General features: G+C 42.2%; 1 protein-coding gene across 1 annotated transcript; it reads left to right on the plus strand.

Annotated features, from left to right (window-relative positions):
- The first annotated feature begins 443 nt into the window (after positions 1-443).
- LOC138771857 (beta-1,4 N-acetylgalactosaminyltransferase 2-like) lies at positions 444-21,889 on the plus strand. Its single transcript, XM_069951860.1, has 11 exons — positions 444-540; positions 890-911; positions 3,051-3,200; positions 3,968-4,068; positions 6,538-6,572; positions 9,559-9,748; positions 10,084-10,170; positions 10,724-10,911; positions 14,880-15,020; positions 18,545-18,767; positions 21,457-21,889. The coding sequence occupies exons 1-11, from the start codon at positions 444-446 to the stop codon at positions 21,666-21,668; spliced, it is 1,446 nt and encodes a 481-aa protein (XP_069807961.1). The 3' UTR covers positions 21,669-21,889.
- Positions 21,890-25,752: the final 3,863 nt, after the last annotated feature.

The raw sequence follows: 25,752 nt of genomic DNA on the forward strand, positions 1-25,752 counted from the left end.
TGGTGCGGGTCGCAGCACAGATCATGTGAATGGCTTCATTTACTTAAATAGTCCCTAAAATTGTGATCCGCGACCACAGACAATTTTAAGCCCTTGGGGGCCAGACTGTAACTGCCATGCCCATGCTGGAGGTCACCCAGCTTTCCCAGCATCCTGTAAGGTTAACCCTTACAGGATGCTGGGAAAGTTGGGTGACCTCCAGCATGGGCGTTATAGTCTGGCTCCCAGGGTACTTAACCCCCTGGGAGTCAGACTGTTCTGGCACTGCATCTGCCCCAGCAAGGAAGGGGGTTAAAGGGGTGCTCCAGCGTGGGGGCACTTTTGGGGGGGGCCGGGGAGGAGGTGGCTGAAATAAAAGACGTCCACTTACCTCCCCAGTTCCAGCGGTGGGTCCCGCATCACGGCGCTCCGGTGCCCGGTTCCCGGCCGCTTCCGGGTGTCTGATGCCGCCCGAGACGCTACGTCTCAGGGCCGCTCAGCCAGTCAGTGAAGGAGGCGGGATCCACTCGGATCCACTCGGGCACCGTGGGAACCGGGGAGGTAAGTGGACGTCTTTTATTTCAGCCACCTCCTCCCGATCCCCCCCAAAAAGTGCCCCCACGCTGGAGCACCCCTTTAACCCCCTTCCTTGCTGGTGCAGTGCCAGAACAGTCTGACTCCCAGGGGGTTAAGTCCCTGGGAGCCAGACTGTAACTCCCATGCTCATGCTGAAGATCACCCAGCTTTCCCAGGATCCTGTAAGGGTTAACCTTACAGGATGCTGGGAAAGCTGGGTGATCTCCAGCATGGGCATGGGAGTTACAGTCTGGCTCCCAGGGGGTTAACCCCTTACTTGTTTACTTGTTATTTGTTTTTGCTTGTGTTTTTTCTTTTTTCTTTTTTTTCCCAGATACCGGCCTGCAGAGGATTACGTCGGATTTGTTTGGACTACGTCGATGACCGGCGGAGTTTAATGTTCAATAAAATGGTCAACGAGGGGTGTGGGAGTGTTTTTATTTGAATTAAAAAAAAATTTTCTAGGTGTGTTGTGTTTTCTTTCATTACTATATAGACTTAGTAGCGGAAGCTGTCTGATAGACGAAATCCATTACTAAGTCAGGGCTTAGTGTTAGCCGATATAAAATGGCTAACACTAACCCCCCCATTATTACCCCAGTACCCAATGCCACCAGGGGTACTGGAAAGAGCCGGGTGCCAGTGGTCCCGGAGAGTCAGAATTGGCGCTCCCGGACTGGGGCAGCAGCAGGCTGGTAATATTTAGGCTGGGGAGAGCCTAAACCAATGGTTCTTCCCACCCTGGTGTTACTAGGCTGCTGTTGCTTGGTTTTTAACGCGGCTGGTTATGGAAAAGGGGGGACCCTATGCGTTGTATTTTTTAATTATTTATTTATTTTAAAAAAAACCTGCATAGGATCCCCCCCCCCCTTTCCATTGGTTTAGGCCCTCCCCAGCCTAATATTACCAGCCTGCTGCCGCCCAGTCCAGGAGCGCCAATTCTGACGCTCCAGGACCAATGGCACCCGGCTCTTCCCAGTACCCCTGGTGGCATTGGGTACTGGGGTAATAATGAGGGGTTAGTGTTAGCCATTTTATACCGGCTAACACTAAGCCCTGACTTAGTAATGGATTTCGTCTATCAGACAGCTTCCACTACTAAGCCTATAAAGTAATGAAAGAAAACACAAATACACTTAGAAATTTTTTTTATTCAAATAAAAACACCCCCACACCCCTCGTTGACCATTTTATTGCACATTAAAGTCCGCCGGTCATTGACGTAGTCCAAACAAATCCGACGTAATCCTCTGCAGGCCGGTATCTAAAAAAGAAAGGGAGAAGAAAATGCTCATTACCTAGGAGGCAAACCAGGGCCAATGAGACTATTTAGAGACAATTCTGAGCCAAATAAATCGGCATTACAGAAAATAGACCAGGCTTATCCCTGATAGTAAATTGCACTTTAAATAGACCACACCTAGAAAAACCCCTTGTTGATAAATCTCCCCCATTGCCTTCTGGTCTCCTACTTGTCATGGCCTGTTCCCACTTCTAAGATAAGCCATCTCATCTCAGGAGCCATCTCAGGAGGACTTGTCCAACCAGCTTATCAATCAACAATAATCAGGATAGCACAAGGACTTCCCTAGGTGAGGGTGGTCTGGAAGGAGCAATATGCTCTCTCTCTCTCTATCCCAAACATGCGCTTAAGGCTATGTTCACACTACGTTTATTTGAGGCTGTATGTTTGAGGCTGTATAGCAACCAAAACAAGTAGTGGATTGAAAACACAGAAAGGCTCTGTTTACATATTGTTGTAATTGAGTGGATGGCCGTCATTTAATGGCAAATATTTGCTGTTATTTTAAAACAACGGCTGTTGTATTGAAATAATGGAAGTTATTTACCATTATATGGCGGCCATCCACTCAATTACAACATTATGTGAACAGATCCTTTCTGTGTTTTTAATCCACTCCTGGTTTTGGTTGCTATGAGGACCTGACATGAGAACCAAATACAGCCTCAAATATACATAGTGTGAACCCAGCCTAAAGGTGGATATGTAACTAAAACAAATATAAACCCTGTCTGTTACAGACAAATAACAATACAATGGAGCAGTAGAAACCCCTTTAGGCAAAGGAAACGTGTTTCAGCTCCGTTACTGAAATATAATAAAATACACTCTCCCTGTCCTCGGTGGCTGCTGTACTAACAACCCCAGTCCTCTGCTGGCCACCACTTCTTGCTGGTTCCTGTGAGGCGCTATCCCTGCAGGAACTGCCCCGCTCAGTAACTCACTGATTGCAGTGGGACACTCCTGTAGGGAGTGGGGTAATTCCTGTGGTGGTCACCTATCACAGGAATCAGGAAGAACAGGTGAGAAGCAGGAGTGTCAGTGCGGCAGCTGTGGGGTACCATGAGAGGTAAGTATAGCTAATTATATTTCACTACCCACTAAAGCTAATGTTTGTTTTCCTAGGGAAACCACTTTAGTGATCAAATGTCAATCAGTCTATCAATATATAAATATATGTTCTATGTTTCAGTTCTAAATTCACCTTTCAAAAGAACAAGTGTACGTGTCCCGCCAACCAAAAGGGGTTAACTGTTTTTAACCTCAAGGAATATTGGGTCAAGAGTGATCTAGAATCTGCTCTAGAGAGACGAGAAAAGGAATATGAACATTACAAAAAGAGGTAAGACATGGAGCAAAAGATTATAACTAATTACTAAACAAGGGGTGTTCCATAGATCCCCCACCACCACCACCCCCAAATCAACTGCTGTCAACAGAAAGTCGGGCTGGGTTCACACTAGGTTTTTTTCATCCATTTTTTTCTCATCTGTTTTTGCAAAAATGGAAAACAGATTCATTTCATTTCCATTATTAAAAAAAAAAAAAGGATCAAAACGCACCACTTGGACAGATGCATTTTTTTTAATGTACAGAAAAATAAGATCAGCTACTTTTTTTTATGTTGGATGTGTTTTGTTCTTTTTTTTTTTTTTTAGAATGGAAGTCAATGGAAAAACGGATCAAAACGGATGATCACAAATGCATCAGTTTTTCCATCCGTTTTTCATCCGTTATCCATTTTTTTTATTGTTAAAAAAAAAAATAAGAGTAGTAAATCCCCATAGAAAGCCTTTCCTGCTTTGGACAGTTCCTATCACTGACAGAGGAGGCAGCAGAGAGCACTGTGTCAGACTGGAAAGAATGCACCACTTCCTGCATAACATACAGCTGCTGATAAGTACTGGAAGACTTGAAATTTTGAAATACAAATTTATATAACTTTCTGACACCAGTTGATATGCAAACATTTTTTTTCTCCTTTACAGGGTTGTCCATGATTAAGAAAACCTGGTGGAGGTGGTTCAATTTATAACCGATTAGCTTGTATTTGTGAATATAATATGACACCCATTTAAAGGTTAATATGTCTTTATTTTTTCTTCACAGGGAACACACTGAAAATATCCTAATAGCATCTCCAAACTCACCATTAGGATACCCCACACATGGAGTCCAGGTTAAGCCGCTCAGCACAATTCACCTACCAGGTAAGACAGTTCAGTAATGGGTTTATAGACTATTAGACTACAGTAAATACAGTAAATGGCCCATGGGGATAGTCCATAGATACGGCACACAGACCATAAAGACTTAATTTTGGTCACAAGGTTTGCAGGACCATAACTCACCATGTTGCACTGTGTGGATTGTTCTGCATTGCACCTAAGTAAATTGTGTAGCACTGCAATCCCAAAGTAGCTGTGACCATGCTGTCAAGTAGCCGCAGATAGACTTCCTGCAACTAAACAGTCATGGTTGCAGCCACTTTTGGGTTGTAGTGCCAGCCTATTTACTTACTTAGGGTGGGTTCACACTACGGAATTCTTGCGGATAAACTCTGCAGAATTCCGCCGGCTGTACACGCTCACGGACGCGCGCCTTTCCGCTGGCTCCATAGACACCATTCTATGGGCCGGCTGATTCCACATTCTGCCGAAAGAATTTCAGTTCTTTCGGCAGAATGTGGAATCAGCCGGCCTATAGAATGGTGTCTATGGAGCCGTCGGAAAGGCGTGCGTCCATGAACATGTACAGCCGGCGGAATTCCGCGGAGTTTATTCCATAGTGTGAACCCACCCTTAGAGTGCAATGCAATAAATGGGAATGTGTAAATTTTCTTTTACGGATTAGAATGAGACACAAAAAAATGGTTATTTTATTCTAAAATACTTCTATTTTCTGATTTAATTTTTTTTATTTCACTTTTTGTACATTGTTATGGGGGCTGCCATTTTGCCTGAGCTGTTTTTAACAGCATTTAGTGACATGCTTTATAGCAATACTCGTGGACATAGACAATAACAGACAAGAGTCTGTCCTCTCAAGATGAATGCGTAAAAAAGGAATTCCACAGGGAGTTGCTATTGTCTCCTCTATCTACTGGTGTCACATGATGCTGCAATGCTGTTTACATCACTTTACAGTAGACTCCTCTTATCACTACAGACACAACAGGAAGTCTCAGCTCGGCCCCAGTGGTGAGAATGAAAACTGCAAGATCTCAGGATAATTTTGTAATCTAGAGAGAAAAGGGGGAAAAAAGTAACCAAAAATTTTTTTTTAACAATAAGTCATTTTCTGACCACACATTCCCTTTAAATATGGTGACTTTTTCACAAGGCTTTTATTGTGGCTAAAATCTCTATCTATCCCCAGCCTAATGCATTAGGCTTTAATACAATGGGCGAAGACAACCATTCCTCCTAGTCCTCTCCTCCACACACACACACACACACACACACACACACACAGGAGTGCTTGGATCCCCTGAGCATCAACAGTTGATTTGAAACTTATAGAGGAAAGTGTAAAGAAAGTAGCAGTGGTATCTCTGTAGCTGGGAAATTTGTGCAGTCACTTTGTGTGTCAGTACATGGTGTCCACAGACCTCCTAGGTGATTTTAACCCTTTCAATCACTTGTCAGGTTACATCTTCATTCCTTTAATAAAACTGTGTCTTCCAGCATAATACTCGCTACTGTATATCAGTCATCCACCACTGCTCATTTAATTTAACACTGTCAATCACCTGTCAGATTACATCTTCAGTCTTTTAGTAAAAACATGGCAACATATGGCAACATAATAACTGTCATTATAAGTCAATGATCGACCAATGTCTTGCTGCTTTTACCATCAACTGGCTGTTCTAGTCCCTACTGGGCTAATGAGAGTGCTGCTACTGCTTCCACCTTCGACTTTCTGTCCTAGGCCCTGTGGGGTGACTTACACTGTGGCTAAGCCTCTATAGGGCAAATAAGGGCTAAATAAATCTTACGTCTCTCTGTCTTTGGCCCTGCGAGGTCACTGAGACCAATTTTTTAATGCTAACTGTTTCTCCACAGTAATACTCTGAAAGGGTTTGTTCACATTGTTATTAAAAACCATGTTTTTATGATGCGGTTTTTGATGTGTTTTTCCTGCAAGGTTTTGCCGCAAAAGCATTTTTAATGCCTGGAACAGGCAAAAGAAAAAAGTCACATGTACCTTTGTTTTATATGCAGCTTTAAAGGGGTTATCCAGCGCTACAAAAACATGGCCACTTTCCCCCTACTGTTGTCTCCAGTTTGGGTGGGGTTTTGAAACTTAGTTCCATTGAAGTAAATGGAGCTTAATTGCAAACCGCACCTGAACTGGAGACAACAGTAGGGGGAAAAGTGGCAATGTTTTTGTAGCGCTGGATAACCCCTTTAAAAATTGTTGACGCTTTTCCCATTATAATAAATAGGATAGAAAAACTTTACTTTACTCCAAAGTTCGGCAAACCTGCTGAACCAAACTTTTGAAAGTTCTTTATGCAGAATACACACTGTAATATATTTACAAAGTGACTATAACCTTTCTGTAGATGACATATGTGCAACCATAAAATGGTATGATCTCAAGATGAATGATGATTATACGGGATGTCATTTATAATTCGTTTTTTTTTTTCGTGTCTCTTTTTATTGTTTCAGGACTGAGAATCTTTGCAGATCTTCCAAAATACACGGTACGGCATGCAAAACACATTAAACAGATGAAGATAGCAAACAGTCACACATAGGCAGAAGCTCAATGTATTCAGGGTTTTTTTTGACAAAGGCAAAAACAGCTAAAAAGAGCAAAGGGGTATTCTCTCCTTTTTGATGAGGGATCTGACCTCTGAAACACCTGCTATATGGGCAGTTATGAAGAGACTATTTAAAGTGACACTGTCCCCCCTTTTTGCATTATGACTTATCTACACAGGTGTAAAGGGTAAATGTTTCAGTTTTCATACCTTATGATCATACATCATGGTGCTTGTTCCAGTTAAAAGTGAACTTTTATCACCTGCGGATAATGCTACCTGGGCGCCAACATCGCCACTATAGACCACTCCCCCGTGATGTCATCGGCACATAGTCCCCGTCCCCTCAACTGCCATTCGAACAGGCCAGCCTAAGGTCTAGGCCCCACCCCCTCTAGCTCGGCCCATACCAATGGCTACAGAGGGCCTATGCACAGATGCCGTCACGGGGGCGGGGCCTACGGTGGCGATGTGAGCGGGGCTAAGTGGCGCTTTGGCCGTAAAGCTCTGCCCAGGTTGCACAATCTACAAATTATAAAAGATCACTTTTTACTGGAACAAGCATCATGACATATGACATAGAATAAGGTATGAAAACCGCTAAATTTACCCTTTACACCTGCATAGAGAAGTCATAACGCAAAAAGGGGGGGGGGGCAGTGTCACTCTAAATAAAGGGGAAAAAATGGAAGAAACCTGACACACTCTATGTATTATCTCCATTCACTGCTGCATTAGAGCAGATTTGTCAGCTACAAAATGTATTTTTTTTAGATTTTGTGTGCTCTCTCTATCTATCAGTGGGAGAACTGGACACAAAAAAAAATTCAGATTCATTAGATTAAAAAAAGGGTTATTGCATTCAGTTAATTTCCTTATACAGGAGCAGGGACTCATGTCAAAGACAGGAGTCCCTGTTCTTGTATCTCAGCTTACACTAACTACTAATTACATTCGCAGGGCCTTAAAATGTGTAACCCTGTATGGCCTCCAACCTTTGACAGGAGTTGCTGCTTTTCCACCTTCTTTGTGCCTCCTTAGAAGTCCGTTTCATGTCACTGGAATGCAGAATGTGGTGCACTGGACAGAGAGGCGACTCCCAGCCCATGTACTCCATCCCAGGAAGATTATTGTGCGAAAAATCGTTATATTGTTTGAATTTAAACGATAATCGTTCTGTGTAATTGCAGACAACGATCAAAAAATCGTTTGTATGTTGTTGATCGTTGATTTAGATTTGAACCTAAAATTATCGTTAATCGTTCGGTGTAATTCCACGTTCGTTCGCTCAAGTTCCGCATTTTTTCACTTATCGTTCAGTGTAATTGCACATTGCTCATTGTTTTCCTGAGATCAGAAGGTATCTTATCTAACGACCATCGTTCTGTGTAATATGGTGAACGATTTTAGGTTAACGATAAACAATCTCGTTTGCAATCGTTAGTCGTTAATCGCTCCGTGTTATTTGGGTAGGAACCACCTGGGGTGATGCTGTCCAGTCTGGAGAAGGCCTAAGGGGAAACCATGTGAAGAGACTGATCTCGACTCTCTGCCAAAGTCTGTTGGCCTCTAAATGGCTATTTACAAAAGTGTGTAAGGTCACATAGGTGAGGTTGGTGGAAAGTGGTTGGTAGGATGAACCTCATATATTGGGACTAAGGGAGACATTAATCATTTGCACAATTTTTTTTTTTTTTTGCACTAGCGCACGAGCTTGATAGCTCTTCTGAAATTTTTGTACGCTTTTGGCTCAGACAGCTTGGCTAAAAACGCGACCGACCAACAAACTGACTGGAGTACTGCTGTGCAATTTTTTGCGCAAAAAATAAAAAAATTTCACTGGATAAATCTGATTAACAAAGTAGCTAACATGAAACCAAGCCCCACCACACCCCCTCCAAGTGAAAAAAATAAAAAAAAAATGGCAGAGCCAGCATCAACTGCTCAAAAATAGCGAAAACTGCTTGATAAATTCTGCTAGGCAAAATAATGGTGCAAAAATGACACATATGCCCCTAAATGAGTGTTAGAGGCAGTATAGCCAGGGTTTATTCTGTGAACTGTTTTGTGTAAAATGGGCTCTGTTTGACACACAGATTGAAGTATGGTGCTGGAGTAAAGTTTTTGATGTTCCAACCTTCTCAACCCAGGACATGGCACTGCCTGTGAGCTACTGACTCAAGATTGTTAGTGGCAATTCTTGACACTTCTGAATCAAAATTAGGGTCCTATTCCACGGGCCGAGCAGGGCCCGATCAACGATGTGAACGAGCACCGATCTGCTACCGATGTCCTTGCAGCCCTTGTTTCATACATTACCTGTCTGGGCTGCAGGTCTTCTCCTTCTTCCTCCCGGTCCCGCGCCGCAGCAGCTTCGGAGCGGGGCTGTCTGAACTGATAGACCGCTCAGCCAATCACTGGCCACGGCGGTTCCGGCCAGTGTTTGGCTAAACGGTCTGTCAGTTCAGGCAGCCCCGCTCCAAAGCTGCTGCGGCGCCGGAACGGGAGGAAGAAGGAGAAGACCTGCAGCCCAGACAGGTAATGTATGATGCTGCTGAAATGCTGCGCACCACTATTCCACCGTAGCGATGCCATGGTGGCAAACGATGATTTTAGGTCTAAACCTAAATGAACTATCAGCCGATCACACGATCATCGGCTGATCGTTCTCTCTATTCCACGCAGCGATAATCGGCCGAATCGGGCCAATTCGGCCGATTCTCGCACCAATTCGGCCGATTATCGCTCCGTGGAATAGGCCCCTTAGGATCTGAAAAAACCTCACCAAATCTGAATTCAGTCTACTCTAGTCCATCCATTATTTTTGTACCACCTCTGTTTATCTGTAAAACTTAATCTATATGCTTGCATCCTCCCCTCTCTCTGCCTATATCATCTATCTATACACTTGTCTCCTTTGTTACAGGTAACTCTGGAGGCCTCATTGGGAACCATTGACTTCTTATTAAACATATCTGGTAATACAGAGTGTCAAGTTCATGGCAGAGGAAAAAAAAGCCTTAGTATCTCTACCAACAACACCCAGCTATTGAATCTCATTTTGAAGTCTATCACGTATACGAGCACGGTGTATGACATTGACAGTTTGGATATTGGTAATAAGTTATTCCACTATATAGCTGACTTATTTATCTACTTGGCTTTTGATGTTCCTAGTAAGAGATTGTCCTTCAAAGTAGTAATAGGGTAGTCCTTCAGGCTTTGAGAAGAACTAGTTATGCCACCTACATTACTGAAGAAGATGACTTATATTGATGTGCATTAAGGTGCACCATCGACTTGGTGGCCCCTACAGTGAATTTGCTACTGGTCACCATATTGGGGATTGAAATTGGGGCATCCATGTTCTTTTTATTGTCACATATAAAAATATCAAGGGTTACTAGCGTTTTGTATAAACTTATTTTCTTGTTTTCAATCACCTTTGTAGTAAAGTTTACTCTGGGGGACCATAGAGCTCAGATACCAGTTTCAATCCGGCAACCGCCAATGCCACGTTTATATGACCCAGGACCAGGTAATGTGTGTGTGTGTGTGTGTGTGTGTGTGTGTATATAGAAAATGTTGACATGTATAATATCTCTTTTAGAATGGGGCACCAACTTTTTTTAAAAAAAATTCTGAACAGTGATTGGGATGGGATTTATAAGCTTATACATCTAATCGATATTGAACTATGGACTGTAGATAAATATAGTGCAGCTGACTTTCTGTAGGGTGGACACCAAGTGTGGGATCAGGGTGTCATTTCCAGCCTAGGCCTTCATGTCCATAGGTCACATATTTGAAAGGACAATCCTGACTCTTCTCACCATTTAAAGGGGTTGTTCTATGGTGATAAACTGATGGGCCTAGCTACTGAAAGCCTCTCTGTGATGCCCCTATTGGAGAAATTTGGTATTACATTGTGACTCTCTAAAGTCACTCCTATTCTGACTGACAAGACCTGGCCACCTACAACCCTTATCTATGACGTCTTCTGCTCTAATAAGGCAAATGGTGCGTCAAGATGGTATAATTTAAATGATTTTCTCCCACATTGTTCTGTAACCAAAAGATTCTACTTCCAGAAAAAAAGATAAGGGACCTGGTCACCATCACCACCAAGACTTTTCTGCGTTATGACAAGCTGCGGACCATGTTGAAGAGCTTGCGGCAATATTATCCTGATATAAAGGTCATTGTGGCAGATGACAATCAAACACCTGAGAAGATTGACGACCCCAATGTGGAGCAATATTTTATGCCATTCGCAAAGGTTTGTATGTACATATGTAAGCACTTATACATGTATATGCTGTGATTTTTGCCTTTAGAATAAATATATCAGACGCCACTAGCTCTTCCTCTAAGGTATCCATACGTGTCTATTGTAACAAAGGAGAACAGATGAAGATGATGTATGTTTTTAGTCATGATATAACACCTAGGCATAAGGGGGAAGAGTAAACCTACATACCCCGTTGGCTTTATCATTGGATTGATGCATGGATGGATAGATTTGACAGATTCATTGTATCAATGGATAAAATCATGGATGGATCTTTGGGTGGATGGATGAAATTATTGTTGGAACTATGGACTTGTGGATTGATCTATGGATTTTTTTTCTTGGAAATATTAATGGGCATGGGGATATATATATATATATATATATATATATATATATATATATATATAAAAATCCCTGGTTAGGGCCCGTCTAACACTCTGGAATTGGCATGGGGATTCTGCTCGGAACCTCTGCTCGCGGACATGTCAATTCTTTGAGCGGAGAGGCGTGCAAGGCCTCCCACTAAAAGAGATAGAAAGCATGAGCTGAATCTCAATGCCGATTCTGTAGTGTGACATTAGATCGATAAATGGGTGACTTTATTGTTGAATCAATGGATGGAGGAATGGATTAATCATTAGACCAGTAGATAAATGGATGGCTTAAAGGAGAGCTATGTCAATGGACAAATTCAATAATGGATTCATAGGGTTAGTGGATAATTGGATGGACGCAATAATGGAGAGATGTATCGATGGATGGACTTATCAATGGCTGGATGGATTGTTGGATGGGTGTAAGAATATTTCAGTGAATGAATGTAATAATGAATGAATAGAATCATTTGTTGGATGAAAGGATGGATTTATCTATGCAGCAATTAAAAAAAAGGGTGGATAGATTATGTATTTGTCACATTTGCCACAGACTCTGCCTCTCCACTGTTTCTACTACTCAACTTCACTGGTCGCATACGCCTCGGCTCTGCTATGTTGCTGATCAAACCCTGCTGCTGGCATCAACTGCTAGTTAAAGGGGTTATCCAGCGCTACAAAAACATGGCCACTTTTCCCCCTACTGTTGTCTCCAGTTCAGGTGCGGTTTGCAATTAAGCTCCATTTACTTCAATGGAACTGAGTTTCAAAACTCCACCCAATCTGGAGACAACATTAGGGGGAAAGTGGCCAGGTTTTTGTAGCGCTGGATAACCCCTTTAAGGAACTCTCCCCCCTCCCCAGAGCCAGACCAATAAGGCTCCCTCCTTTGAGTGAATAGCTAAGGTATTCTTTTGGTAAGGTCTTCAAGGTTCCACCCTGATTAGTTTCCTGATTATCCTTTTGGTTTACTGTCTGTCTTGACTTCTGCCAGTTACCCATATAAATTTTGCTTGCCTTGAATGGCCACTTCTTAAACCTACTCCTATGGGTTCACAACTGAGTACATTACTAGGCATCTTTAGAGACTCCTGGGGTTTCGGGGTTAAGCTAATGATCCAAACAATCAATTAAACTCCCTGTCATAATTCATAGTCAAATCTGAAGGGACCCAGCAAATTTGCTACCATTGCCAGATAGGTCACAGATTTAGCATTAAAGGGGTTATCCAGCACTACAAAAACATGGCCACTTTCTTCCAGAGACAGCCCCACTCTTGTCTCTAGCTTAGGCGGGGTTTTGCTGCTCAGTTCTATTGAAGTGAATGGAGCTTAATTGCAAACCACACCTGAACTGGAGACGAGTTGTGTTGTCTCTGAAAGAAAGTGGCCATGTTTTTGTAGAACTGGATAACCCCTTTAAATAAAATAAAAAGGGATGATTCATTACATCAAGTGATGGAGCATTGAATAAAATATAACAATAGTCACTAGTCAATAGTTCAGTAGAGGGATCAATGGATGGATCCATGCAGTAAGGGGTTTATGGTTGAAACAATGGATAAATTGATGGATTATTGGATGGATATAAAAAATCAGTGGATAGATTGATAAATGAATGAATAGATTAATGGATCGCGGAATAGAGGCACAAATGCATTGATTGATAGATTAAAGAATAGATGAATGGCCGTCTTAAAGGGGGATGAATCAGTGGGAATGATGGATTTATGGTTGGTTGAAGGATTGATGGAGAAAAGGATCAATGAATGAAATAATCATTTACCAATAGATAGATAAAGGTATGGATGTATAGAATTACCATTGGGTCAGTGGATTGATGGTACAATAGATTGATAGAAAAATGGAAGTATATATTGATCGGTGTATGGATGAGTGGATAGCTAGATTATGGATGGGTCACTGGATTAGCTGGTCATTGGTCAAAGGATGGATATATGCTTGATAGATAGATAAATAAATGGCTTGATTTATGATTGGAACAATTGCTGTATCAGTAAATTGATGTATTAATAGAAGGATGAATGGATGGAAGTATCTATGGATCGACTGATGGATTTATGGTTGCATCAATGCAATATATATATATATATTATTGTATCAGTGGATGGATTGAGTTATTAAGGCATGGATGGATTGATTGATTAATATAAGAATGAAAGGTCTAAGTGGATGGATGTATCAGTGAATGGACCTATAAATAAATTTTTTTATCTTTGAATTCATGATTGGCATGATTGTTGGAACAGTGGATTAAATGGATGGGTTGGTTGATTGATGTATAAATAATGGATAGCTATATTGATAGTTTTATGCAGGGTAGATGGATGAACTTATTGGATTTATTGATGGATTTATTGTTAGATCAATTGATGTATACATGGATGGACGAATTCATCACTAGATTGTTGGATCAGGGGATAGACAGATTTATGGATCAATACATCAGGGCATGAGCTGATAAATAGAAGGAGGGATGGATCAACTGAAAATTTAAAGTTATAGTATCAATGGATGGATCTATGTATGGATTTATTGATGAATGGATGGACAGATTCATAGATTATTAGATGGATGAAAGGATCAATGGATGGCACTATAAACTTATGGATATATAGAAGGATGCATTGAGCTAAAAATTAATCCGTGAATGGAGAAACTGCTGGATGGGTGGACCACTAGATGGACAGAAACAGTGCGAAAATTCAATGGACAGATGTCTTGATGAATAGGTAGATGGATGGCCAGGTATATAGATAGATTGGAAGGGTGGTTGGGTAGATAGATTTATAGGGGAATAGATGGATGGGCAGAAAGAGATGTACTGTATGCATTGGTAGATAAATTGCTAGCTGTATGGTTAGTTAAATAAATGGCTGCATGCATAGATGAATGGATGTTCAGATGGATAGATATTTTGATAAATCAATGGATTCATGGGTAAATCAATGGATAGATGTGTAGATGGATAGATGACTAGGTAAACAGATGAGTAGATGGCTAGAAAAGCAATTTGAAGACAGCATTGGTATCAAAAATCTTGCTTTATTTTGCCATTTGCATACACAGAAAAAAGAACGACGTTTTGGCTCCTCTAAACCATGCTGAGCCTTTCACAAGTACTCAAGATTTTTGATACCGAAGAGACGCTGTCTTCAAATTGCTTTTCTGGACTGAGAACTGGGTGCAAGCTGACCTGGTGAAGGACTGTGCATCCAACAGGAGGTACCTCGGCTTCCACAAGGATTGGATCTAGATGGATGGCTAGATATATACATGGATGAATGGGCTGATGGTTGCCTGGATTAATATGGATGAATGAATTAGTGAGTTGAGAAATTATGAAGGATTAAGGATTGGCAGGTATCTGATTAATCTTTATACGGATTTATGGATTTATCAAAGGCCTATTGATGGATGAAGACATCGTTAAATTAATGCATTGACGAATGGATGGTTAGCATTGTCAGATGGATGGATGGATGGATAAATAGATGGCAGTCATAAGTTAATGCATTAATTTAATTAAGTAAATATATATATAATCTTTGTCCTTTAGGGTTGGTTCGCCGGCAGAAATCTCGCTGTCTCTCAGGTGACAACCAAGTATTTCCTATGGGTGGATGATGATTTCTTCTTTACTTATGACACTAAAATAGAAAAACTGGTAGAGGTGCTGGAGGCGACTGATCTGGATGTGGTAAGAGGAAGAATATAATATATTCTTTTAGTTGCCTTAGGGCCAATTATCGGCAGAGAAGGCCCGATTCGGCTGATTATCGCTCCATGTAATAGAGACAACGAACAGCTGAAGGAAAAATCATTGACTGATCGTTTCTTTAGGCCCTAAACTAAAATCATTGGGGTTGGGTGTGCATTGCTACGTGTAAAAGCGATGTACAGCTGGCAATTGAACAAACCGTTAATAAATTACCTCTCCACATTCCCAGTGTTTTCCTGGGCGCTGCATGCATCCCCGTGCCATGGCTGCAGCTTCAAAGCGACTGGCCCAGCCAGTGATTGGCTGAGCGGCCTGTCAGCTCAGAGACCACGCTGAAGCTGCAGCTGTGGGACCAAGAAGCAAGCAGAGTGCAGAACACCGGGAATGTGGAGAGGTAATGCATTAACTGTTTGAGCAAGGGTTGCACAGACATCGCTAATGATGTCAGTGCAGCCCTTGATAAACGATTATCAGGCCGTGTAATAGGTCCAGTAAACGCTGATCTAGCAGATCATCGCTTGTTTAAAATATTGATCGGGCCTTCATCAGCCCGTGTAATAGAACCCTTTTACTTTCTGGAGCATCTGAAATGGCCAACTGTATACAATGAGTTAAAGTATATTTACACATTTAGGGGGACATTTATTAAGTCCGACGTTTTCTGCGCCAGACTTAAACATGTCCCCGCTGCTCAGCCGGTACGGAGATTTATGTAGAGGTGGACTGCCTCTACATAAATCCAAAGCTCGCCGTGCGCACGGCAGAAAACCTACACCAGCAAAGAGCTGGAGTAGGTTTTCTGCGTATCTTAAGGGGGAAACAGTGATGGATCACTGTGAGTCCATGCCCCCCGTTCTGCCCCCTCCACACCCCCTCCCCGCCCCCCTGGCGGAAAGTGCCGCTTTGCGAATATTTTATTCGCAAATCGCCCACTTGCGCTTAAATTCATTTGCAAATCGGCACTTTCCGCCGAAAATCCACATTTTGCCGCTTGATACATATCCCCTTTACAGATGTTTAGCTTCTTTACAAGGTATGCACAGTCTTTATTCTCTCACATAATGACAGCCCATATTCACATTGAATCCCAAATCATTGAAACACAAACAACGAGTGGGCACCACAAATAGATAAAAGAAATAAATATATAAAAACCTCAAGGTACGCCGTTATGCACATGTAACCAAAAACAAAAAGATGTCTACCTACAAAGAGGATGCACTCAGTCAACATACACATGAAACAATCAATTTATTAAGTAAATAAAGACACACCAGGATAATACAAGTATTAAAAACCATTAAAACCCCAAACAAAACCACATGGGGAGAACTCGCTTGTATGTATTCTGGTGTGTCTTTATTTACTTAATACATTGATTGTTTCATGTGTATGTTGACTGAGTGCATCCTCTTTGTAGGTAGACATCTTTTTGTCTTTGGTTAAGAAAGGATATGCAAGGTAGCTCTCACACCTCTTAAGCAAAGAGATGTCCCTTCAAGTCAAGTCTCGCTCAGTCAAGGAGACTTAGAACATTGACTTGGGATTTTATGCCAAGCCAAACTATCTCTCCAAAAGGAAAGATTTCCTTTCTGCAGATAGCTATTTCGGGTTTTTGACCCTCATCAGTGCAGAGCAGGGTGTTGGCTGGCTAGTGAGAGGTCTATTGACGTTGGTCAAAGGGGTAATGACTCTCCTTAAGGAGAGCCCGTCTCAAGGACGTATGGAGACTTACAGACCATTGCTGCTCCACTAGGAATTCTGGGAAGAAAGGATATGCAAAGTAGCTCTCACACCTCTTAAGCACCTTTGCTTAAAGGAGAAGTCCGGCCAAAATTAATTTTTGATATGTTGTTACTTATGAAAAGTTATACAAATTTCTAATGTACATTAATTATGGGAAATGCACATATAGAGCTATTTCCCTTAATTTAGTAGATCAGGAAGTGTTAGAAATATCTCTGAAGAAGTGACGTCACGACCCAGGGTGTAATTCCTATGGAGTGTCCAGCAGGGGGCGCTCTCTATATAGAAGTCTATGGGACTTTATTGTTTCTATGTAATGTAATGTAATGTAATGTAGTGTACAGTGCTTTATTGAATGAATACATCTATGGAATACTTTGGGGAGCAAGTGTCCTTGCTCCCCAAAGTATTGCATAAATGTATTCATTCAATACATTCAATACACAGTAAGCCCGCCGATCCGCCGCATTTCCGCCGCATTCCCGCCGATCCGCCACACGCTGATCCGCCGCATTCCCGCCGATCCGGACCATATACATTGAACTACAGCTCCCATCATCTGCTTCTAGTATGAACAGGTGATGGGAGCTGTAGCTGGGTAATGGATATGACATGCCGCCGGGCGCAGGGGGGAGCCGCTCAGTACACAGCAGCTCTCCCCCCTCCTCCTTCCGGGATAACTTCCGCCTATAGCACTGCTGAGTCCCTGCCTGGCCGCCGCTCTCCACTCTCCCCCCCATACATACCGGCTCCCGATGCATCCTGGTGTCCGCGCTGATGCCGGGAGCCGGTATATGTGAGCGGAGAGCGGCGGCCAGGCAGGGAGTCAGCATTGGTATAGGCGGAAGTTATCACGGAAGGAGGAGGAGGAGGGGGGAGCGCTCCTGTGTACTGAGCGGCTCCCCCCTGCGCCCGGCGGCATGTCATATCCATTACCCAGCTACAGCTCCCATCACCTGTTCATACTAGAAGCAGATGATGGGAGCTGTAGTTCAATGTATATGGTCCGGATCGGCGGGAATGTGGCGGATCAGCGTGTGGCGGATCGGCGGGAATGCGGCGGAAATTTGGCGGAAATGCGGCGAATCGGCGGGCTTACTGTGTATTGAATGTATTGAATGAATACATTTATGCAATACTTTGGGGAGCAAGGACACTTGCTCCCCAAAGTATTCCATAGATGTATTCATTCAATAAAGCACTGTACACTACATTACATTACATTACATTACATAGAAACCCATAGAAACAATAAAGTCCCATAGACTTCTATATAGAGAGCGCCCCCTGCTGGACACTCCATAGGAATTACACCCTGGGTCGTGACGTCACTTCTTCAGAGATATTTCTAACACTTCCTGATCTACTAAATTAAGGGAAATAGCTCTATATGTGCATTTCCCATAATTAATGTACATTAGAAATTTGTATAACTTTTCATAAGTAACAACATATCAAAAATTAATTTTGGCCGGACTTCTCCTTTAAGAGGTGTGAGAGCTACTTTGCATATCCTTTCTTCCCAGAATTCCTAGTGGAGCAGCAATGGTTTGTAAGTCTCCACACGTCCTTGAGACGGGCTCTCCTTAAGGAAAGTCATTACCCCTTTGACCCATGTCTTTGGTTAAGAATTCCAAATCATGGTTCATATAAAATGTAACCCGTGGACTGCCGAAAAAAGTGGTGGCCCAGGGGTTGATGCATATTATTGCTGCATGCCCTGAAAAGTTTTAATAATAGAGTTTTATTTCATGCAGGTTGGAGGTAATGTTGCAGGAAACCACTTCAGCTTTAGGCTCCTTCTGGAAGAGGGTGGAAAGGATGGTGACTGTATACACTGGGGGGCAGGAGGTTACCATCCCATCCCAGGCTTCCCTACCTGTATTGTGACCGGTGGGGTGGTTAACTTCTTTCTGGCCCACACAGACCGAGTGCTAGGTGTTGGATTTGACCCAAAACTAAATCGAGTAGCACATACTGGTAGGTGCAACATTCAATATGCAATTGTGCATTGATTTAATTCTTAGAAGAATCGTAAGGTAAAATGTGATATGAAGAGGCTACTATCTTGTAGCTGGAGGTGTAGAGGTAGGAAACTTGTCTTGGTGCATAAAAGAGCCCAAATGCCCTTCTGTTACATAACAGGACTTTAGCAACATCAGTGACATGTTTAGGCCTCTGCTTAAAGGGGTTATCCCACAAAATGAAAACACAAAATAAAACCATGAAATAATACACACCATTATCCTAACACTATTCAAGGAGAACAGACAGCTGAACAAGAGACAAGGGGAGCTATCACTGTCAATAATGTATGATGTATCTCATAAAAGAAAATATTTTGAAATGTATTTTTATGAATGAAATATTTCCATACATACCATACAAAGTTTTTTTTTTGTGTGGAATAAGCCCTTAAAAAAACAATACATTAGAGAATCTTATCCAGTGTTCTCTCTGGGTACTAAGTAAACACTGTTACACATAGCCTATGTCCCTGCCCAGTATAGCCCAGAGACTTCAGTATAGCCCAGAGACCCTATAGCCCCTATTACACGGGACGGTTATCATGCGAAAAATCGTTAAATCATTCGAATTTAAACGATAATCGTTCTGTGTAATTGCAGCCAACGACCGAAAAATCGTTCGTATGTCGTTGATATAGATCTGAACCTAAAATTATTGTTAATCGTTTGCTAATCATTCGCTGTAATTCCACATTCGTTCGCTAAAGTTCTGCGTTTTTTCATTAATGGTTCAGTGTAATTGCACATTGTTCATTGTTTTTCTGGGATCAGAAAGAATGAACGATCATAGTACCGATTGCAATAACAATCCTAGTAACCATCGTAACTAACAACTATCGTTCTGTGTAATATGGTGAACGATTTCAGGTTAACAATAAACAATCTCGTTTGCAATCGTTTATCGCTAGACGTTAATCGTTAAAAATTGCTCAGTGTAATAGAACCCTTACTTTTATAAAGTCCCGCACTCTATGTTAGTGAGGACTAGTTAGTCATCTGGGAATTTTCCAGTACGTCAACCAAGAGGCAGGCCTTCCATCGCAGAAGGCATTGGAGAATGGGCACGATGGAAAGCCCACCTCTTGGTGATGTACAGGAGATGCAGTGCTTTAAATAATGCCCCGAGGGCCGTGATTAGAGCGCTGACACGCCCAAGGACCCTGACTACTTGGCAAAAGGAAAACACCCAGATGACCAGTTGGCCCTCATTAACACAGAGCACAGGACTTTATAAAAGTAAGCTTGCAGGTTGTACCGGACGGGGATGCAGGCTATATGCATATGTTCGAAAAGTGTGCTGGATGATTTATCGGCATGTTTTCTTAGCGTTATAGGCATTTTTAATTTAGTTATTGGTTCCCAATAATCTAAGTAGGGGCTGAGAGGCATTCACTAAGGAGGGAGACTCTCATAGCAGAACTAAACACAGGAATTCTGGCCAGTACAGAGAATCACGGCTCAATGTGTCCATCAGTCACATGACTGCCTTCTCTCTGTAAGCGCTCAGTTGGCCTGGGATACACAGGACTTCCTGTTTTCTGACTGTTTCCTGTTTTTTGAGAAAAAGAGAGTCAGAAAAAAGGAAGTGCCATGTTTTCTACGATAACTAAAAAATAAATAATAAATGTAAATTGCAAATGTAAATAAATGTGTATCACATCTACTGTTGATTTAGATTTTAAAAGTTATAACATCAGTAAGGTCTTGCAGTGGTAACACGCCTTGACCAATGCCAGCTATGCAGACTGGTCTCATGCCCATGGCAATGCCCACTTGAACCATGATTTTATTTACAAAATGTGATGTAGAAACTAATGAAGGGATCAAATTCTTTCCATGGCTCCATGTATGCTTTAAAGAGTTATCTTGTGCTGGCCTTTTAAGACCTTTATAAAGGGCCCTATTACACAGAGCAATGATCAGATGAATCATGCCAATTTGGCAGATTATGGATCTGTGTCATAAAGACAACGATCAGCCGATCATGGCTATATATTGGCTGATCATGCCTTTTGGTCCTGACCAAAAATCATTGGTTGCCGACTGTGCATTGCTACGTGTAATAACGATGCATGGCCAGTGGTCGCTCCCCAGTGTTTTCCTGGCTCCTGCCCAGTGTCTGCAGCCACCGGGGGATCTTCAGAGCCGGTTTTTGAAGTGACAGACAGTTCAGCCAATCACTGGCCATGGCCTGTCACTTCAGAGACAGGTTCTGAAGTTCCACTGGCGGAGAGATATGTATATACTTCATTATTTTACACTTTTAAAGCAAGGGCTGCACGGACATCAAGACCTGTAATAGGCTCAGTAAATGAACGTTGATCTAGCAGAACAGTGCTCTTTTTCATTACTGATCGTGCCATGTACCTAGCCCAACTTTAAAATCCTCTAATACTGGCCTGTTTTACCCTGTTAACAGATCCAGTTGCACTTATTGCCTCTGGCGTAAGTGGAGTAACCAATTCTAATAGCTCTTAGTAGATATGGACTTGTCTTGGGCGGTCACTAGGCCCACTACCACCGAATACTGTAGAAATTGGACATAGGCAGACAGTGAAGCCTAATGTGTATATCCTTACTTGAGCTTGTATCTGTTCCTGGTCCACTGTTGCCTTTTTGTAAATGTTTCTTTGCGCTTACAGAGTTCTTCATCGATGCCCTAGGACGTCTGAGAATTGGATCCTGTAGTCACGTTTCCATTGGACACCAGAAAAAGGAAAATCCAACAAACAAAGAATCCGAGGAAAACCACAAAAAGTACAACTCCTTTCGACAAAATACAAATGAGCAACAAAGGTTTAAGCTGGGCTTACATTACTTTAAAAATCGGCTGAGCTGTTTTACAAAGAGCTAAACCAGCCACACGAGCCGCCTTCCCTGAATAACCTCATTAAGTCTACTTGAAGGAATTCTCCATTGCTGCTATATTTTGGACATCTATCTGCAATAATCAAGTGAGTTCCCTTTCTTTAGCTACTGTATGTCAGCACCAGCACAGGGATGGATCAACGGTATGAAAGCATTATTCATATTCTAGGCCATGAAGATTGATGGTTTTGGTTTTCCATATTCCATAAGCAGAATGAAAATCTGACTGACTGGTCATGTGACCACTATTTATGATATTTATTGATTGTAATAAATGTCCGCAATAAATAAATTCTGGACAGATTCATTTCTTAATGCATCTTTAGGGCACAGTATACGGACTGCTGTTGTTGGAGTTCAGAAACAAGCCACATGGGCCAGGAAGCCAAAAGTTGTTACTGCCTGTAGCCACCTGTGTCTGCTATTGCAACTCAATCACTACATGTAAATTGAGCTAAACTGCAAAACCAGCCATAGATAAAAGTGGAACTTTTTCTGGAGACAGAAGAGAATTTTTCTTTTCCAATCCTGGGAAATTCCTTAAAGGGGTTGTCCGGAATTATTCTAAAAACAGCTACGGTAGACCCTTCTGAACCCCATTCCACACAACCAGAAAATCTATCCAGATTTCTTATCAGGAAATCCGGTTGGATTTCTGGACCCGTAGGGTTACATTAGTCACAGACACCTTTCAGGATTTTATACGTACTATTTTTTCCTGGAACTAAAGAATAGAAGGCCATATAAAAGTCAATGGAAGCGTTCGGAATTCAGGATTGGTTGCCAGGACAACACAGGGCCTGTCTCAATTCTGTCACCTGACAACAGCCTGAAGCTGCAGCTAGAAGAGCCCTGAGAGAACGCCCCCTGCTGGATCCACCTCTGCCACACATAAGTGGTGCACACATAAGATCCTCTAACAGACTCTTCAGACAGGCTGCTGGTTTGGGCCGTCTCCTATCCCATAGAAAAGCAATAAAGACACCATCTGTTCTCAGAGAGAAGCAGCAGAAAGCTGTAGAATACAGGAGCTACTAGGGCTGGGCCGTGGGGAGTGGGGGACGTGGATGGCTACTACTAGGGGTCCCTGTTGAAGCCTGGGAGAGGAGAACTGGCTGCTATTTGGGATCAATAATAAGGTATGGGGGGTCCTGAGGGGGAAGGGGCTACTGGCTGTTATTAGGGGTCTTTGCAGTGGCAGGAGGGATTATTATGCATACTAATGGAATTCATGCATATGGTATACTAACTGCTGGAAACCCTGAAGGCAATTCCTGATGGTTTCCTGAAGCATTTTTAGGCCTCCTGATCAGGATTTCCTGGCAGTAAAAACTGACATGGACTCCAAGCTGTGACACTTCAGTGGTGAGCGCAGGATTCATTTCTTCTCTACAAATAAATGTCTGTAATATCTATCGGAGCACCGTTCAGTCAAACTATTCCACTGGAATCATCTGAATACTATTATCTGCTGTCCTCCAGAGAGTAGATGTGGGTCAGTGCTTCAGAAATGTGTCAAACACAGAGCCAAACTGGGAGGCTACTAGTCACATACATAGCTAATGGGGCCAAAAGCCTGATTGGCCAGTGATATGTGATATGGGTCTCTGGGCTGTGGTTTATCTCCATTGGGCCAATTCTGAAAACAGTGTCACACCTGTCCTCGGTTTATGTGTGATATTACAATTTCACAATTCCTTTGTGGGGTCGTAATATCACACATAAACTGAGGACAGGTGTGGCACTGTTTAAATTGTATTTCAGCAATGTTTTCAAGATATCCTCGTCTGAATTGACTTCTATTATAGTAGTATAAATTAAAGATAGTGGTAATAAATAATAATAATAAATAATAATATTGACATTACACTTTTTCACCACTAGAGGTCTCTTCTGACACTCACAGTCAAAGCACCAATCAGTGTTGCACAATTTATTTCAATGCATGTATTCATATATAGATGTGCCACAGATGAGTATTTCCAACATTTTCTAAACTGGAAGCCAATTTTATATTAAACTATTATGAATCACTAGTGCCATGGATCCCACCTCTGTCACAGGTTTTGGGATGACTGCCATGGAAAAAAGGAAACCATCAGTAGGTAAGATATATTAGAGAAGCTTTCACTTTAACCCCTTCAGGACCAGGCTACTTTTGGTCTTAAAGGGGTTGTCCAGCGAAAATCTTTTTCGTTCAAATCAACTGATATCAGAAATTTATATAGATTTGTAATTTACTTCTATTGAAAAAAAAGTCTTCTCATACTTATTAGCTCCTATATGTCATGCAGGAAATGATGTTTTATTTTCAGTCTGACACAGTGCTCTCTGCGGACATCTCTGGCCGAGACAGGAACCTCTCCTGCTCTGGACACTTCCTGTCTCGGCCAGAGGTGTCAGCAGAACAAACAAATAAAACAACATTTTCTGCAGGACATACAGCAGCTAATAAAAATGAGAAGACTTGAGATTTTTTAATCTATATAACTTTCTGACACCAGTTGATTTGAAAGAAATATATTTTCGCTGGACAACCCCTTTAAGGTTTGGGGCCTACTTTTCTAATCTGACCTGTCTCCCTTTTACTTACCTGGCTTGTAGACGATTATCCCTTTTAATAAATTAATCTTCTTGAGACATCTTTTCATCTGGCGCCTCAGACACCTGTAACTGTGAGACAGAGAAATCTTGTTATATAGACTGGTAAAGATTCCAGTAGTGACTTATCCATCAGAACAATCCCCTCCCCCACTACTCATAGTGATATATAATGGGACCATGTATAACAGGCAAGAAGGATTTAGCACAGTCTGATCCAATCCCTGGCTGCACTGCTTATTGCACCCCCTATAGGTCACACAGTAAAATGCACTTACAGTTTGGCTTATATAGCAGATCCCTATAGACAATAATGTGATCTATAAAGTAGATGAGTAGAAAACTCACCATTTAATAAAGGCGACTAGTAATACGACACCAATTGCCAGCACTACAAGCCTGGACCTGTCTTATGACATCATCAGTATATGCTTGTGACATCACAATGCAGTGTCCAGGCCTCACAATGCTTTGTCCAGGCGATTGCCCCTCAGTCTTTTCAGTGTCAGTGGAGAGGAAGGACATGGAGAGAATTGTGCTGTTTTTAGTGCTTTTTATTTGTGCTGTAGAGGGAGAGGAGTCAGAGACCCCAACAGGTAATGGACATTATGACTGTGGAGGGTTTGTCAGGGGTTTCTCTGGGTTTTAATAGGAAAAGTCTTGGGGATCAGACGCTGCTATTATTGTGTATTTCATGTCTTTCCTTTCTTCTTCAGGATCCAGGATAGCATGGGAAGTGTGGGACAGTATTCCCAAGACGGGTGAGTAGTCAGTTTTTCCTTCCTTAGTTTTGCTCTCACAGCCTCCTATCCAGCCCTGCCGGTAGTGATATCTGCCGTGTGTGAACAGACCCTCCAGCAGTTGTTTCCACCGTGCCCAACCAAGCTGCCAGTCCCTGCCCTACTGATGGCTGTATGGAGGACATGGCTGGCATCAGGAGGACTTACACATGTTATACTATGTCTCATAGAATATACTGTCAGTAAGAATAACAGTCATCTTGGCTCTTTCCCATCAGTCAGAAGAGTTGGCGTCTTGGTCGTTGGCATCGTATTACTAGTCGCCTTTATTAAATGGTGAGTTTTCTTCCTCATCTACTTTATAGATCACATTATTGTCTATAGGGATCTGCCATATAAGCCAAACTGTAAGTGCATTTTACTGTGTGACCTATAGGGGGTGCAATAAGCAGTGCAGCCAGGGATTGGATTAGACTGTGCTAAATCCTTCCTGCCTGTTATACATTGTCCCTTTATATATCACTGTGAGTAGTGGGGGAGGGGGGTTCTGATGGATAAGTCACTACGGGAATCTTTACCAGTCTATATAACAAGATTTCTCTGTCTCACAGTTACAGGTGTCTGAGGCGTTGTTACAAACGGTGCTGCAAGAAGGCTGATGCATTAAAAGAAGTTATAGTCCACAAGGCAGGTAAGTAACAGAGGGTCAGATTTGATAAGTAGGCCCCG

This window comes from Dendropsophus ebraccatus, chromosome 14 (genome assembly GCF_027789765.1).
Source record: "Dendropsophus ebraccatus isolate aDenEbr1 chromosome 14, aDenEbr1.pat, whole genome shotgun sequence".
Taxonomy (NCBI): Eukaryota; Metazoa; Chordata; class Amphibia; order Anura; family Hylidae; genus Dendropsophus; species Dendropsophus ebraccatus.

Excerpts from the sequence above, each read along its gene's own strand:
- LOC138771857 (XM_069951860.1), top strand. The coding sequence starts at position 444 with ATGCCGCCCGAGACGCTACGTCTCAGGGCCGCTCAGCCAGTCAGTGAA. Across the intron at positions 541-889 it reads GCACCGTGGGAACCGGGGAG|ATACCGGCCTGCAGAGGATT; the intron begins GTAAGTGGACGT and ends TTTTTTTCCCAG. Across the intron at positions 18,768-21,456 it reads AAATCGAGTAGCACATACTG|AGTTCTTCATCGATGCCCTA; the intron begins GTAGGTGCAACA and ends TTGCGCTTACAG.